This window comes from Pongo abelii, chromosome 4 (genome assembly GCF_028885655.2).
Source record: "Pongo abelii isolate AG06213 chromosome 4, NHGRI_mPonAbe1-v2.0_pri, whole genome shotgun sequence".
Taxonomy (NCBI): Eukaryota; Metazoa; Chordata; class Mammalia; order Primates; family Hominidae; genus Pongo; species Pongo abelii.
Window position 1 is genome coordinate 136,067,050 of NC_071989.2, and position 18,032 is coordinate 136,085,081.

At 39.2% G+C, this 18,032-nt stretch overlaps 1 protein-coding gene across 1 annotated transcript in view; it reads left to right on the plus strand.

Moving 5' to 3' along the window:
- Positions 1–18,032, plus strand: part of CCDC192 (coiled-coil domain containing 192) — a 227,003-nt gene that overhangs the window by 27,757 nt on the left and 181,214 nt on the right. Inside the window, exon 3 of the mRNA XM_002815851.6 lies at positions 11,462–11,569. Coding sequence (XP_002815897.3) covers positions 11,462–11,569 — 108 coding nt within the window. The remainder of the gene's footprint in view (positions 1–11,461; positions 11,570–18,032) is intronic.

Genomic DNA, 18,032 nt, shown 5'->3' on the forward strand with positions numbered 1-18,032 from the left:
ACCTGGCAGAGATACAACAAAAAAAACTTCAGGCCAATATCCCTAATGAACACTGATGCAAAAATCCTCAATAAAATACTGGCAAACTGAATCCAGCAGCACATCAAAAAGCTTATTCACTGCGATCAAGTCAGCTTCATCCCCAGGATGAAGGCTGGTTCACCATATGCAAATCAATAAATGTAATTCATTACATAAACAGAACTAAAGACAAAAACTACATGATTACCTCAATAGAAGCAGAAAAGGCCTTCAAAAAATTTCAACATCACTTTATGTTAAAAACTCTCAATAAATTAGGTATTGATGGAACATACCTCAAAATAATAAGAGCCATTTATGACAAATCCACAGCCAATATCATACTGAATGGGCAAAAGCTAGAAGCATTCCCTTGAAAACAGGCCAAGACGAGGATGCTCTCTCTCACCACTCCTATTCAACATAGTATTGGAAGTTTTGGCCAGGGCAATCAGGCAAGAAAAGGAATAAAGCACATTCGAATAGAAAGGGAGGAAGCCAAACTGTCTCTATTTGCAGATGACATGATCCTATATCCAGAAAATCCCACCATCTCAGCCTCAAAGCTTCTTAAGCTGATAAGCAACTTCAGCAAAATCTCAGGATACAAAATCAATATGCAAAAATCACAAGCATTCCTATACACCAATGATAGACAAGCAGAGAGCCAAATCATGAATGAATGAACTGTTCACAATTGCTAGAAAGAGAATAAAACACCCAGGAATACAGCTAACAAGGGGAGTGAAGGACCTCTTCAAGAAGAACTACAAACTACTGCTTGAGGAAATCAGAGAGGACACAAACAAATGGAAAAACATTCCATGCTCACAGATAGGAAGAATCAATATCGTAACAATGGCCATTTATAGATTCAATAAATGGTAATTTATAGATTCAATGCTATTCCTATTAAAATACCATTGACATTCTTCACAGAACTAGAAAAAAACTACTTTAGAATTCATACAGAACCAAAAAAGAGCCTGTATAGCCAAGACAATTTTAAGCAAACAGAGCAAAGCTGGAGGCATTATGCTACCCAATTTTAAACTATACTACAAGGCTACAGTAACCAAAACAGCATTGTACTGGTACAAAAACAGACACATAGACCAATGGAACAGAATAGAGAACTCAGAAATGACTACGACCATCTGATCTTTGACAAACCTGACAAAAATAAGCAATGAGGAAAGGATTCCCTGTTTAATAAATGGTGCTGGAGAACTGGCTAGCCATATGCAGAAAATTGAAACTGGATGCCTTCCTTATACCATATACAAAAATTATCTCAAGATGGATTAAAGACTTAAGTGTAAAACCCAAAACTATAACTTCCCAAACAGAAAATCTAGGCAATAGCATTCAGGACACAGGCTGTGGCAAAGATTTAATGACTAAAACATCAACAACAAAAATAAAAAATTGACAAATGGGATCTAATTAAACTAAAGAGCTTCTGCATACCAAAGAAACTGTCATTAGGGTGAACAGACAACCTACAGAATGGGAGAAGATTTTTGCAATCTGTTCATCTGACAAAGGTCTAATATCCAGAATCTGCAAGGAACTTAAAGAAATGTACAAGAAAAAAAAAACCATTAAAAAGTGGGCAAAAGACATGAACAGACATTTCTCAAAAGAAGACATTTATGTGGCCAAGAAACATATGGAAAAAAGCTCAACACCACTGATCATTAGAGAAATGAAAATCAAAACCACAATGAGATACCATCTCACACCAGTCAGAATGGCAGTTATTAAAAAGTCAAGAAACAACAGATGCTGGCAATGCTATGGAGAAAAAGAAATACTTTTACACTGTTCGTGGGAATGTAAATTAGTTCAACCATTGTGGAAGACGGTGTGGCGATTCCTCAAAGACATATAACAAGAAATACCATTTGACCCAGCAATCCCATTACTAGGTATATACCCAGAGGAATATAAATCATTCTATTATAAAGATATATGCACACATATGTTCATTGCAGCACTATTCACAATAGCAAAGACATGGAATCAACCCAAATGTCCATCAATGATAGACTGGATAAAGAAAATGTGGTACATATAACCATGGAGTACTATGCAGTCATAAAAAGGAATGAGATCTTGTCCTTTGCAGGAACATGGATGGAGCTGGAAGCCATTATCCTCAGCAAACTAATGCAGGAACAGAAAACCAAACACCACATGTTCTCACTTACAAGTGGGAGCTGAATGAAGAGAACACATGAACACAGGGAGGGGAATAACACACACTGGGGCCTGTAGGGGTGAGGGTGGCAGGAGGAAGGAGAGCATCAGGGTAAATAGCTAATGCATGTGGGGCTTAATACTGAGGTGATGGGTTGATAGATGCAGCAAATCACCATGGCACACATTTACCTTTGCAACAAACCTGCACATCCCACACATGTACCCTGGAACTTAAAATAAAATAATACAATTTTTAAAAAAGAAGGTAAAGGAAGAGAAGAAATGGAGCAGATCAAGTAAAAATTCTCTTTAGCTGGCAGGGGAGGATGCAAGGCTGTGCCCTCCCCACTTGCATTTTTAAATTTTTGCTCTTCGTTTATGCATAACTATGTGCATTTTCTAACAAGGAGTAACCAGGCTAGGAGGTATATTCACATAAAGCCAAGAGTTTCTGGTCCTTACAATCAACTCCCAGACTCTCTCCTAGGCTGGGAACTCCCAGAAGCTAGACCATAGGAATATAAAACCTACAGCTTGAAGAGAGAATTTTCTTTTTACTTGCTACTATGGACCAGCTGTTATACTAAGTAAAATTCCTGAATTACCCCATTTCATCATCACAGCAAACCCTGGAGTTATCATCTCCTCCATTTTTATAGATGAGGAAATGGGGGCTCAGAATAATTAAATTACTCTCTTAAAGTCACACAAACAATAAATATAACTACATCAAGGACCTTGCATCAGTCAGATTCATATCTGAAATCAACAGAACCCATACTAGTTAGGATTCAGGGGGGGAAGAATTATTGGAAAATATTAGATATTTCAGAGGTTCTTTAGGAGAGCCAGAGAATCAACCTTGGAGGCTACACTCAATTATCTTGCAGATTCTGAGGACAAACCTGTTACTGCTGCCACCAGACCTATAACCTGTCACTTTCCCTGAATCTGAGATATTATTTCTAAGTCTTCTGTCACTGTATCCTCTGAAAACAGAATGGCCCTGTCCACCAAGCCAGATTCCACGCTGTTTGGTACCTTTTTCATTTCATTCTCATCCACACTGAAGTTTCATGCTGATGTGTCTGACTTGGTGGAGTCTACGTCTCCTGACTACACCTTGGCTGTGAAGAATGCTTGGGAAGGAGCTCCTGGCTTTTAACTTTGAAAGATAGGATTTATGGGATGGGAAATTCTCCAAACAGAGAAAGACACTGGGCAGTCAAAACAGCTTGCCAAATGGCCAGTGCAGAGGTCAAGTTGAATGAGGTACAATGGTCTTCTCATTTCACAGACGGGAAAACTGAGGCCCACTGAGTAGCTACAGTTAGCTGTACTATGCTTTCTTCTCCAATATTTTTGCCATGCCTCTTAGAAGCATTTTGACTGCAAGACCTTAAAAGAAGTGGAAATTCACAGCCAAAGTGAGCCTTTCTATCTGTCTTCTGTGCCTTATCATATTGGAATGTACTATGGAAATTGTTCCTAAACTTTTATCTGATATGAAAGGATGCATAACACATTTCTCCTTCAGATCTTGGTAAAGAACGGAGTCTGTGCAAATGCCAGTCTGGGAGGAAATAAAAGGGTTTCTCATGAAAAAGGTTTCTATGAAACTTCAAGTTCAACGAAGGATTTCCTTGCTAGGTTTTGGAAATAGCATTGCTAGAATATTGAAGTTCTTATCATTGTAATTAATTTTTTAAATTTTTTAAAAATTTACCTATTTAGAATCAAACTAGTAGAAAAAAATTACCTCCAGTCTGAACACTGTCAATCATAAAACATTTGCTGTTGATTTTACACAGTATAGCAAAATTTATACAACAAAACTAACTTTGAAAAGCCACAATCAACTTGGGCAATGAAATGTCATCAATTCTATCACTTTACTCATGAGCTGACTTGAAAGTCCTACAGGCATGTGCATTTCCTAAAACACTAAAATTCAGTTGGAGAATGAAAACATAATTGGTCAACATGCCAAAGTACTCAAAATCTAAACTCATGCATGATGAGTGAGAAAATAAATAATCCTGTCACACAAAAAAAGTACCATCTTTACAAATGGCAAACGTATTTGCAGTATTTTATATCCCACTTAACTGAAAATTTTATTTAAAAACAAATAGGGTTTTTTTTTTATTTTGTTGTTGTTGTTGTTGTTGTCATCATTGTTGTTGAGACAGGTTCTTGCTCTATCATCCAAGCGGGAGTGCGGTGGCGTAATCTCGGCTCACTGAGCCTCCACTTCCCAGGCTCAAGCAATCCTTCAGCCTCAGCTTCCCAAGTAGCTGGGACTGCAGGCACACACCACCACCACCTGCTAATTATTTTTATTTTTTTGCAGAGACGAGGTCTCACCATGTTGCACAGGCTGATCTTGAACTCCTGGGCTCGAGAGATCTGTCCATCTTAGCCTCCCAAAATGCTGGGATTGCAGTCATGAGCCAGCACACCCAGACTGTAATTTATTTTTGAATAAAAATTAAAGGTGGCTAGCATGTGATATTCTCTCTAAATAAGGATTGCTTAATGTGGGCCACATGAATGGTATTGAGAAGGGTGCTTAAACACCCTGAAAGCTTATACAAAATTATGTGCATGTGTGCTTACTGTATGTGTGTGCAAGCTGTGCACATACTTTTTTTTGATAAGAGAATTCACAGATGTTATCAGGTGTTCAATGGAGTCTCTGTTGCTCATAAATCAAAATGATAGAGGGCTATTTTAGGTCACAGAACAGATTCTGTAACATATGTAATGTAATATGAACTCGAATTCAGGACTCCTGTAGCCCAGATCCTATTTTGCTGTTAACTTTAATTTAAACCATGGAAGATATCCATCTTTTGCAAGGTCCTTTTTCTCCTCTGATGCTGTTTACACAAGGTCTCTAAGAGCCTATAAAGCAATGTTACTAGAGATAGACCTGGAATATTTGAAAACAGATTAGAACTGCCTCTTACCACCTTCTAACATCTACCAGAATCTTCATCAAAGAGGAAGGAACAAAGCCCTAAAGCACAAAGCAGTATATTAGGAGTGAGCATTAAAATGTTAAATTAACCACCAAACTTGTGACATTCTTTTCATTTTTACATAAACCTAATCCCAAGATTTCTGTATTGGAGAGAAATTCTAGACTGAGACTCCTGGTGAGCGTATTAACCACGTCTGCCTTGTTACTCCTTATTTCCCTGTTGCCTAGTATAGTGCCTGGCAAATAGTGAGCCTTCGATAAATATTTTTTGAACTTAAATGAATTGAATTGCTTTGAGCTGAATAAGAGTTGGCATGTTAAGAGTTTTGGGTCAGCCATTATTTAAAGTTATTTATGAAGCTATCAAATGTCACATGGTCATTTCTCTTTAACTTCCATGCCAACAACCTTTTTATAAATTAAAATCTGAGTCAACAATTTCTTTCCAATATCTTTTTCTTTTATTCTATCAGTGATGCTATAGAAATGGACAGGTAGTTAAATCTTTCACAGGGTGAAAGGTTGACCTTTAGGAATGTGTTTATTTCTAAAAAAAATAGTATCCCGGAAACTTGCTAAGGCAGATAAATTGATATAGAATACAGGTGCATCTTGGACTAGGTCCAGGGGAATTCAGGGACCCTAGTTCTGCAAAGGCCACCTGATAAAACATTCAATTCACAATTTAGCAGAGATCATTTAGATAGGAGGTCTCTATACTTAGATTTCATAAACCAGTAAGAATTTTCACACCCAAAATAATTAGGGTTAGTTCTCATAGGGCTGCCAACTTTTCAATTTTTTTCAAGACACTAAAACACAGTAATTTCCATGTACCACCATCATTTGTTAAAGAAATATCCTCTTAACACCAAAGAAAGCAGAATGATTATAATCTCAGAATAAATGACAGTCTTCAAAGTGGAATCAATTTGGCTTCATGAAAAATTCACAATGTTCTCTTTAAAAGTTTGCCTTGTCCTTTTGTTGCTGACTGGCACAAATGTTATCACAAACCAACACTGATCTATGGGGTGGCATTTGGGAACCACTAATATAATTAAACCCCTTTGGGCTGAGGTTTCTTTGTTTCCTCCTCCCTATCCACTCTCCACCCTTCCCAACTCATCTTTTCAGGGAACGCTGATCTCGCTGGACATTTATTTGGGTTCTCTTGCCCTCTGGCTTGATGAGTTCAGCCCAAGAGAGACACAGACAGGAGAACAGGGGATGAGAGGAGAGAAGGTCAGGCTATTTACTCCGCTGGTTTGTTTCCCCTCCCCGCTTCCCTTCAACCACCACGACTGCCTAGACATAGTTGGCCGTGGCTGTGTTCCTCTCCTCAAGCTTTCTTTCTAGACTTGTCAGTTTTGCTCTTCCCCTACCTCTTCAGGTCAAGATAAGGCAAAGGACACCCGTACTTCCAGGAAATGCTTCACCAACCTTTGTTGGTTCCTTTAATCTTACCCACACCTTCTAAATCATCCCTTCATTTAACTCTCCTCAATTTCTGCATTGGAGTAGCCATCTATTTCCTCCTGTCTTGATCAATACATTCTTCATTTAAAGATGAAAATGTTGAGACACAGACAAATGAAGTAGCTGGTCCAAAGTCACATGGTCACTTAGAATCAAGTCAGATATAGACCATGCCTTCCAGATTACAAGCAGAGTGCTCCTTAGGCTGTGCTCATCCAGGCCACTATCCTCCCAGGGCCACCACCTGCTCAGCCATATAGATGGGCATTTCAACAACTAGTTGTAGTTTGTGCACATTTCTAATTTAAATATCTTCTTAGGTGACTATTGAGGCAAACCCAAACACACAGGAATACTGTTTTCACTGGAGTGGATTAGAACCAGGAAAATCGAGTTTTTAAATGTTTGCCTAAGTAGAAATGGGCAATTTAGTATAAGAAACTATTGCAGGGCCAGGCGCAGTGGCTCACGCTTGGTGGATCACGAGGTCAGGAGATCGAGACCATCTTGGCTTAACACGGTGAAATCCCGTCTCTGCTAAAAAAAATACAAAAAAAATAGCCAGGCATGGTGGCGGGCGCCTGTAGTCCCAGCTACTCGGGAGGCTGAGGCAGGAGAATGGCGTGAACCCAGGAGGCTGAGCTTGCAGTGAGCCGAGGTTGCGCCACTGCACTCCAGCCTGGACCACAGAGCGAGACTCCGTCTCAAAAAAAAAAAAAGGAAAAAAAAAAAGGAAAAAAAAAAAAGAAACTATTGCAAACGCTAAACACAAAAGAACATGAGAATGATGAAATTACCACTGTGACATGAATTCTGATCATGAAAGGGGAGCGGGGAGAGATAAAATAAATGTGCTCAGGGTGAGGAGCTGAGGCATGGGTGGTAGGTGGGGGAGAAGATGATCAGCGGGGGAAAGACTTGAATCTGCATGAGAAAATGAGTAGGTTGCAGAAGGGTAAGGAAGAATAGGGTGATAGGTGCCTGTCAAGCAGAAGGAGAGAGGAATGGACAGCAGTAATGAATAGATATCAAACAGGATATTTGTAAAATGTGTTTATCTGGCAGGAAGTTACCACTGAGCAGGGGCTGCTGCTGGAACCCTGACATATTAGAAGCCTCAGATTTTAGAGACACTGAATTCTCCAAAACTGACCTATGTCAAAATGCTTTTCCACAAAGGTGAAATTTGCCATAACCACACTTTTATTTAAAAATCTTGCTCTTAAATAAATGCACATGCACATATTTAATACATTAACTGTTCTTAATTACAAACTTGACTGAATTTCCCACTGCTGTTTGGCCACTTGCTGTTACAAAAGTGTCCCCATGGGTATTTTCTTTTACTTGGGTTTTAAAATAAGCTAGAGAGTCTTAATACCAAATTATTCTCTTTAAAGGGATTGGGATAATGGAATTATTAACATTTATTGAGCACTTCTTCTGTCAAAGCATTTACCTGCTTTACCTCATTCAATTCTTAAAACAACCCTACCATCACTCAACCTCGTGACCACATTCTTGCCCTCATCTGCACAGTCTGGCCCCTGACCATGGCAAGCAGAGCTTCTCTGTGGCTCTGATCCCTGTCAATGTCCCAGGTCAGATGCATAAAAAGTATTGCTCAAAGAAGTCACTCTTATAGCCTCTCAGCATGAAGGACTGCTTGTTCTGGTACAGCCACCTTCCTTGACTGCCAAGCCTTTAATCAATCAACAATTATTTATCAGGCTCCTACTTACTGTTCAGCAAAGTCCTGTCTGACTTCCACAGACAGGAACCTTTCTAGATACCGCACATGAAGTTGGATCAGTCAGAAAGCTTGAGCCAGTCCTTAAGGGTCAAAGAGTTTGTACAGCTGTCATTTTAGGACAGAGAAATAAAGGCTTAACAGCAAGGTAGAGGATAATGAGAAGGTACTGAAATAGATTAAGAAATCAAGAAATATAAAATTAGAAAATAATATGCAAATTTTCCTTTAAATTATCCAGTGAGAAACCTTTGCAACCAAAATGAAGTCTACTCTTACAATGTCATATAAGATTTGTTCAGTTAGTAAACTATCAACCTCAACATCCATGCATAATAATAGTCAGGTGTCTTTACTGTAATCAAATAGTTTATTGAATTTTTAGTGTTATTTAGTATCATTTTAGATGGATCATCTTGGTTACATTAGGTATCTGTATTTAGATAACTTTATATTTAGGTAGACAATTTTAAGACAAAAAGGAGAAATTAACAATGAGAATTATTATTAAATTGTTGGAATTTACCATTTGGAAATCCATACACAGGTTCAATTCCCAAACACCTATATATTGCCTATATTTTCATCATTTTGATGTCATGTAATAGACTGTTAACTAGTATAATTCACTTGCAACTACTTTAACCACTGAGAGTATTCATTTTCATTATTAATACAAATTGCATGTGTCCACACGTACCTGGAAGTAAAATAAAATTAATAATGGAAGTCCTATCTTTCTGCCCTTCTGCCATTGCACCTTGCAAAATTGGGACAATGATTGAGCACATCTAACATTTTTAGTCTTTGAAATCACATATCCACCTCCCAAACCTCTATCTTTATGTGTTTACTTATTTTTGAAATTGTTCTTGACTTGATTTTTGTTTGCCTTTTTTCTGTTAATGGGGTTACCTCCTATTTAAAAAGTGCTTGCTTTTGTATAAGCTCTTTCCCTTAAGGGAGTGGGAGAAGCTGAAAGGCAGGTCAGAGAGCAGGGTGTGCTCACTGCAGCTGGAGTGAAGGGGTAAAAGACTGACTGCATTCTCCACGGTTTGCTCAGGTCTTTCCCTATCCTAAAACACATGACAATTTCCTAAATTTGTCTGTATGAAAAGTCCTGTGTTATTTAATAACAGTCCTTGGTTATGCCTGTTTCATCTGGCTTTGACTCGTAATGCTTTTGTCTTATGGAAATGTTTGTTCTTCTTAGCTGGGGAAATTTTGGGTGTTTGGAGAAGGTCTGGAGATATGGATTAGACAATCTTGCTGAGTCTACTCATACAAATTTTAAAAACTTCCTCTTGAGATCAAACATTCAACAAGAAAAATTTCCCTGGAAATAGCATTCTAGATCAGGGATTCACAATCTTTTAAAAATAGTCTGGCCTCGTGACAATTCCCCATTTCTGCATATAATGTCTTACAACATGTATTCATCTCTAAGTGTAAATACACAAGAATTTTGTTTAAAGCCTTTTTTTTTTTGAGAATTTTTGAACCCATTTTTGAAATTACTGGAACCATCAGGGATCCAAGGACAATTGGTTCACTTCCTAGTATCACCATTCCAGCTTAAGCTATTCCTCCCCTAATGGCAAACTTTTGAGGGTGAGTATGCACCTGTAGTGGCAGAACTTGACTGTGGAGCCAGGCTGTTGGTGACATAGCAATGTTTTTTTGCCCCTCATCCCATAGAATTCTGTTTATATCAGGGGCTAGTGGCAGAGACTCAAGGTTCAATGTATAGTATGAACAATTACAGAAACTGAGTGAATGCTGTATTTTTATGCCTGGTTCCATTTACCACCAGATGGCTCTATTGTATCATCAGGAAATGCACACATGTAAAATCAGTGGTCTCATAAGCCACAGGGAAAAAAATAAAGCAGAAGTTAGACCTTTAAGGTATGTAGGAATGCAGTTCATTCTTTATGGGGTTAATTGGAAGCAGCTGCAGCAGGAGTATTCACAAGAAAACAGGACACACCCACAGCCAAGCTGTAGGAAGGTCATCATCCTAGCATGTACAAGGTTTTCCAACTTTTCATATTTCTTTGTAATTATTAAGTATCACAATAGCAAAAGAGTAGATAGGAAGTGCTGTAGTCTCACAAAGGCCTGTACCTGGTGTTTTCATACCAATTTTGCATACTCTTCAGCTTGTAGCTGAGAAAAAGTAACTTTAGAAACATTTTGAGTCCAGGCGCAGTGGCTCACACCCGCAATCCCAGCACTTTGGGAGGCTGAGGCAGGCAGATCATGAGGTCAGGATTTCAAGACTAGCCTGGCCAACATGGGGAATCCACGTCTCTACTAAAAATATAAAAATTAGCCGGGCGTGGTGGCGCGTGCCTGTAATCTCCAGAGGCTGAGACAGGAGAATCGCTTGAACCCAGGAGGTAGAGGTTGCAGTGAGCCAAGATCGCGCCCTTGCACTTGGCCTGGGCAACAAGAGCAAAACTCTGCCTGGAAAAAAAAAAAGGAAAAGAAAAATTTTGCGAGGCAGAGTCTACACATCTGCTAATTTAAGTCATATTAGCCAGGCTCTGGGGAAGAATGATCTGATTCTAAAACGTGGTATCTTTGCTTTAATGACATATGCTGAGAAGGTGAAGATCAGAGGAAACAGGGTTTCTCTGAGTTCAGTTGACTCTGTTCCTACTGTTAGGTGAATGTTAAAAACATAGGCATTCTAGGTGACATCTTCCATCAGGAGTGTGAAATTTTAATCCTAACCTTTTGAAGTAATAATAAAAGTTTCAAAGTAATCAAATTCCAATGACAGTTATTTAATCTAACTTTCTAAAGCTGTTCTTTGTCATCATTTATTTTTTACTCTTTTTACATTCTATATTTTACATAAAACTATTGTTAAAACACTTTGCTGTTTTATTTCCATGTTAAGAAAAGGGGAGGATTTGTGTGAGTTTATCAAGCCTATCATTAGTCCATAAGATTGTTTGAGATGCGCTCAAACTATCCATGTCAAAAAGTAATACTTGATTTTTTTTTTAAAGAAAGTGTCCCTGGATACTGGACAGATGGCGTTTACCTTGGCCCAACTTGAGTCCTTGGAGATTTGCCTGAAAGAAGCAGAAGAAAAGGCTAAAGCTTTATCTGAGCAGGTAACACCTGTCATGGGAACTGGAAACAAATGTTCCTCAGGGTGCAGCATGGCAAGTGTAAATGTAAACACACGTTTTAACCTCTGCCTCTACTGATACACACACACACATACACACACACGCATACACATTGCAGTTATGCCCCCCCACCCCACACACACACAGCATTCCATTCATTTTAGACATAACAGTGCTTACTTTAGTCTGTATGGACCTTTTCAGCGTTTAAAACTTTTTTCATCTTTATATTTTATTTGACTTTCATTCACCACAGGCCATGAGTTAGGCAAACCTTTTTTAACTAAGTGGTTTTCCTGAATAAGCAAAGCATATTTGCATTATAAACAGATAAGCTCAAAGATAAAATAAAGCCTATTGGAGCCATGCAGAAGTAATTTTCTTTTATTTTTAGGAAACTTTACTTGGAAGAGAGTTGTTCAAATATTGACATCCCTCTTGGGTTTTTGAAACTTACAGAAGCAAAGCAGCAGGTGATAAGTGGAGCCTGGCCTGCCCCAGATAGCCTGGACACCTTATAGGTGCTTTGCATGTACAGCAGCTCCATGATTTCAGAGGCAGTGGCTGTGGGTATAAGTAAAGCTCAGACCAGGGCTGGAACATTTCCCAATAAGATTATACTTTGCAAATAGTGCAAGTATTGTTGCCTTTCCTCCTGGTCAGAGAGGCTTGGCCCCAGGGGACAAACTGCTTGGAGTCTGGGTCCCCAAGTGCTCTCTTTTGGTGACAGTCAGTGAAGGGAAAAGGATGGAGGAGGCCCTGCAATGTTAGAAATGTTTATTAATTTCTTCTGGATTGATACATTTAGATAAAAGTATATTTTAGATACATTGAAAAAAGAATTTTAAGATACTTTTAATAAAGGTAGTCTCTCTGTATAGTAAAACCTAATTGCATCAGAATTTTAGCAGAAACTAAGGAGGAAAGGTGCTTGTGTTATGAGAAAAAGTATAATTAATATATAATTTAGTGATACACACACAAATGCCCTTCATTTCTTTTTCAGCTTACCAAAAAAGGTGCATCCCTTACTTTGGCATGTATTTATTGTTTACTGACTAAATGCAATTGATGCAAGCGGTCACAGGGGACTTGTGTCAATTAATAAAAATGTGTTGCCCTTTTGGAAAAGTTTCCATCTCAGCCTCAAGCCATAGCTCTAGCCTGCCAACTGTTGTTTTTTTTTTTTTTTCTAAAATAAACAAAAACAAGCCTCGAACTGTGGCAAAATTCAGAATCACCAAGAACATGATAAACATAAGGTACCATTTCAAAGCAAAAAAAAAAAAAAAAAAAAAAAAAAACTAAGAATTTCAGAGTCTCCAAATTGGGAAAGATTTTTCAATGGATAACTAAAAAAGGGCACCCATGCTGGGATTAGGTTACACTAAGAAGGTATATAAGATTTTTTTGGGGTAATCAAATGGCTTTTAATGATTTCTCATTTGAATCAGTGAGATTCAATTCACTCATAAAAGTACCCATTCCCGCACTTTGGGAGGCTGAGGCGGGTGGGTCACAAGGTCAAGAGATCGAGACCATCCTGGCTAACACGGCGAAAGCCCGTTTCTACTAAAAGTACAAAAAAATTAGCCCGGCGTGGTGGCAGGCACCTGTAGTCCCAGCTACTTGGGAGGCTGAGGCAGGAGAATGGTGTGAACCCGGGAGGCGGAGCTCGCAGTGAGCCGAGATCGCGCCACTGCACTCCAGCCTGGGCGACAGAGCCAGACTCTGTCTCAAAGAAAAAAAAAAAGTACCCATTCCTTTTGTTCTTGATGAAATATTTTTATCCAGTGCAAATGTAACCACCCAGTGGGTTCACCTTGCCCGCTGCCTAGACAGAATCGATTTATCAAGACAGGGGAATTACAATGGAGAAAGAGTAAATCACAGAGCCGCAGAGTCGGCTGTGCAGGAGACTGGGGTTTTATTATTACTCAAATCAGTCTCCCTGAGCATTCAGGGAACAGAGTTTTTAAAGATAATTTGACGGGGAGGGGCCCGGGAAGTGGGGAGTGCTGGTTGGTCGGGTTGGAGATGGAATCATAGGGGCTCGAAGTTAGGTTTTCTTAATGTCTTCTGTTCCTGGGTGCGATGGCAGAACTGGTTAGGGCAGATTACCGTCTGAGTGGTGTCAGCTGATCCATTGAGTGCAGGGTCTGCAAAATATCTGAAACACTGATCTTAAGCTTTACAATAGTGATGTTATCCCCAGGAGCAATTTGGGGAGGTTCAGCCACAGGCTGCATGACCCCTAAATTGTAATTTCTAATCTTGTAGCTAATTTGGTAGTTCTGCAAGGGCAGATTGGACCCCAGGCAAGAACGGGGTCTTTTCGGGAAAGGGCTGTTATCAATTTTGTTTCAGAGTCAAACCATGAACTGAATTCCTTCCCAAAGTTAGTTCGGCCTGTGCCCAGGAATGAACAAGGACAGCTTAAGGGTTAGAAGCAAGATAGAGTCGGTTAGGTCTTATTTCTTTCACTGTCATAATTTCCTCAGTTATAATTTACAAAGGCGGTTTCACAAATAGCTCCTAATACTTAAGATTCTTAGCTGGATGATCTCTTTGTATAATACCAAACAATTAGATGTATTTGTTTTTTCAGTAATATAGCAGATTAAATATATAAAATGGAAACTGGATTTCACTTAACTTTTTTGTACCTACCATAAGTAAGGTGCTGGTTAGGTATTTTGTGGGAAAGACATATAAGCCAGAGCTTCTCTACCCAAGTAGCTCACAGACAATAGAAAAATTGGAAGACATGGAGAATGAAAATAGATGTTTATATGGTTCCAAGATAAACTGCACAATAGCATTAAGTTGTAGGATCTGTACGTGTTAATTGTACTAAAGGATAGTTCTTGAAGTTGCCAAATTTGCATAACCAAGTGAGTTTAATTGGAAGTTGGCCATAGTTTGAGAAAAGGGAGAGTATGATGTGTAAAAGCACATTGCAGGCATTTCAATATTACATGTTTAATTAACTTGAGCATTTTATGACATCTGGCTGTCTTCATTGTTACTGTTGAGAGGGGTCAATCAACACTGTTGTCAGAGGATTTAATCCTGAGATTTTTGCTTTCTCCAGTGTTTGAGTCTAGTCTTTTCCTTGAAGAGATAAAAACTTTAAGAACAGTCCTCTGTGCCCTATTTTAAAATTTAAGTCGACATTAAAAACATATGGATGAGAGGATAGGGAAAGGGGAGAAACTGATATCTCCTAAGAATGTTCTTGAGAATATTTCAGAATAGAACACCTGTCTCAAACAATCAAACATTTGTCCACTGGGTGCCACTGCCTTCCTTACCAGGCCATGCCACTAAGGGATTGCAGTAAGACTGTATTTAGTGTTAAAGACAAGGATTACACACACACACACACTCTCTCTCTCTCTCTCTCAATCTGTGTGTGTTTGAAGGAATATTTTTGCCTGCTATACACGTTAAGCCTTTTTCTAAATGTCATTAATTTAGGATTTGTCACAAGGATGTTGGGAATGCTAGCTTGCCTTTACTGGTAACCCAAACTATGGGCTGGCCCGGTGAAGTAGAATGAGGTGGGGAGTGTGGAAGAAATGACAAGAACCAAGATTTGTGCTGAAACAAAGCAGTGGAAGCTTGCGGTATTATCAAACAATGGATCCTGCCTTTGAGAAAAGGGTTAATCTCATGTTATTCAAGACCTTATCTCTTAGCTTTGCCTCAGAGAACACAGAATTAACTCAGAATAGAAAGTATAGGTGCCTAGAGTTGTTACCTGCATTAATCATCTGTTGGTCCTGGTCCTCAATTTATGCAAACTGGGCATTTCTAAGGTCTCCTTCAGCAAGGTCCACTGTTAACAAAGAAAAAAATCAGAAATAGCCAACAAATAAGAAGGTTGTGGCCGCTTCCTCTGATGAGGTCACACAGTCAACAGAATTCTTTGTTGGGCTTCACTTTAGCTTACAATTATTCTTTATTTCTCTGCAGCCAAGTCGTTAACGTCAAAATAAAAGAAATATGAGATCAGGATAACTTGCAATTAAGACTTATAATCTGGGTTAGTCAGGGCTTTGAGAAATAACTGCACCAATTCAGCCAAAGTAGAGTGAGAAAGTGTCATTCGGCTCCAACTTCTAACCTGGGTTATAATGATCAACCACTCAACATATTACCAAGTTTTGCTTAAGAAAATACTTTATTATATTTCCCATAGGTTAAGATCAGGTGGGAGGAAAACTAAATGCCTGGATGTTGGGTAATAGATAAAGAAAAAGGGTGAAATAAGAAAGGGAGAAAAGCTGTTAGGAATGTGAAAGAAAGATGAAAAGTAAAAGCGTTTCTAGAGAAGCCCATAAAAAAAAAGTCTTTTCATGTGTGCTGGCTTCTATCACCAGTGAATATAAGACGACAAGGAAAGGGACTCTGGTGGACTGCTGTTTATGACCATACACAAGCAAATAGACCATACAGCTTTTGGCTGAAACAAAAGATAGGGTCAAGAAAACCCATACTTTTGCAATGAAGTCTGGATCCAGATGCATGCCAACGTAGAGCTTATGAGGTAACATTCCCTTTGGCAGCAGAGTTAGCCCAGAGTCTCTCCCATTTATCAATGGCTTCTGGTTCCCAGCTCCAGGTATCAGATCACGGAGAGCCCAGGCTTTGTTCCTGCTCCACTATTTGCTAGCTTTATGGCCTTGGGCAATTCACCTTGTCTCCCCAGCTACAGTTGTCTTATCTAGGAGGGTGTAAGCATGCTAGTTACATAGGGCTATTGTGAGGCTGTTATTAAATGGGATAAGTATCTGTCCCTCTGTCCCTTTGTGGGTATTATGGCTGAGTGTTTCTGTCCCCTCGCCAAAAAGAAAAAAATCATATATTGAAACCTAATCCTCAATATGATAGTATGTGGTGGTGGGATCTTTGGTGGATGATAAGTTCTTGAGGGCACTGCCTCAGGAATGGGACTAGTGTCCTTATAAAAGAGGCTCAAGGGAGCTCCCTCACCCCTTCCACCATGTGAGGACAGAGCAAGAAGCTGCCATCTGTGAACCAGGAAGCAGACCCTCATAAGACACCAGATCTGTTGGTGCCTTGATCTTGGACTGCTCAGCCTCTAGAATTTGAAGAAAGAAAGAAATTCCCATTGTTTATATGCTAGCCAGTTCATGGTATTTTGTTATAGCAGCCCAAATGAACTAAGACAGTAGGTTCTCAAAAATATCTGTTTATTTTCACTCCTACCAGTGGTCATAGCAGAACTGTGTAGTTCTCTTTACGCCTTCAGCCACATAAATTAACGAGTCCCAACCTACCGCAAAAGTCTTTCTTTCTCACACACACACACACTGCCCTGCTACCCAAGCTCTCTTGTCCTAACTTGGCTGGCTTTTCTACTATCCAGTTTTCTCTTCTACTCTTTCTCATCTGTTCATCTGGTAAAGGGATTTTAGTTCTTTAACCTTGTCTTTCCTTTCTGCTTCATCTCTTGGAGCTTCTGTCTGTTTCTGCCCATTATCTGATTTTGTACAGACTGGGAGCTGTTTTCCTTGGCAAGCTGGGGCAGGGAGGGTGTCAGGAGGTGAATCCAGTAAGAACTATGTAGTAAGAATTCATTTCATATGTTTTCTGGGTACCATACCTAGCAAAATATAGTTACATATGAGAAAACTTTTTAAAGTTCATGGAAAAATGGAATTAAACAATAAGAATAAAAAATATAAATTTTATTTTTCAACATAAGCTTCATCAAGTTCAAGACACTTTTGAAGTGATGATACCAGCCCTTTAGTCCACCTTGAAGAACTGAGGGTCCTGGGGATTTAACCATTTCAATACAGTGTTTTTTAACATCATTAACTAAAGAAAAATAAGTGCTCTTTAAAGGTTTTTTAAGACTAGGAAACAAAAATAAGGCAGAAGCGGCCAAATCAGTACTGTAAGGAAGATGCCTAATGATTTCCCACGGAAACTCTTGCAAAGTTGCCCTTTTTGATGAGAGGTGTGGGTTAGCATCTGGTACTGAAGCGAGATGAGGTAAGTTTCAAAACTTTGCATTTATAACAAGTTCCCATTTTGCTTCAGTACCAGATGCTAACCCAGACCTTCAGGCCGAGGTTCTTTTTCACCCTTGTCCTGCATTCTCCAGCTGCATGGCTAACACGGTGCAACCCCATCTCTGCTAAAAAATACAAAAAATTTGCCGGGCATGGTGGCAGGCTGAGATCGCGCCACTGCACTCCAGCCTGGGTGACAGAGCGAGACTCTGTCTCAAAAAAGAAAAAAAAAAAAGGAAAGATTGAGAAAGAATGACAAAATAATATTGCTCCAAGAGCCCCGTGTTATAGTTTGCAGAGATAATCTCAGCAAGACAGAAAACCAAGTCTCAAGTTAGCAGAAGATGGCAAGAGCTGAACTCTAAGATACCCCTCCTTGTTGGAGTCGTATGATGAGA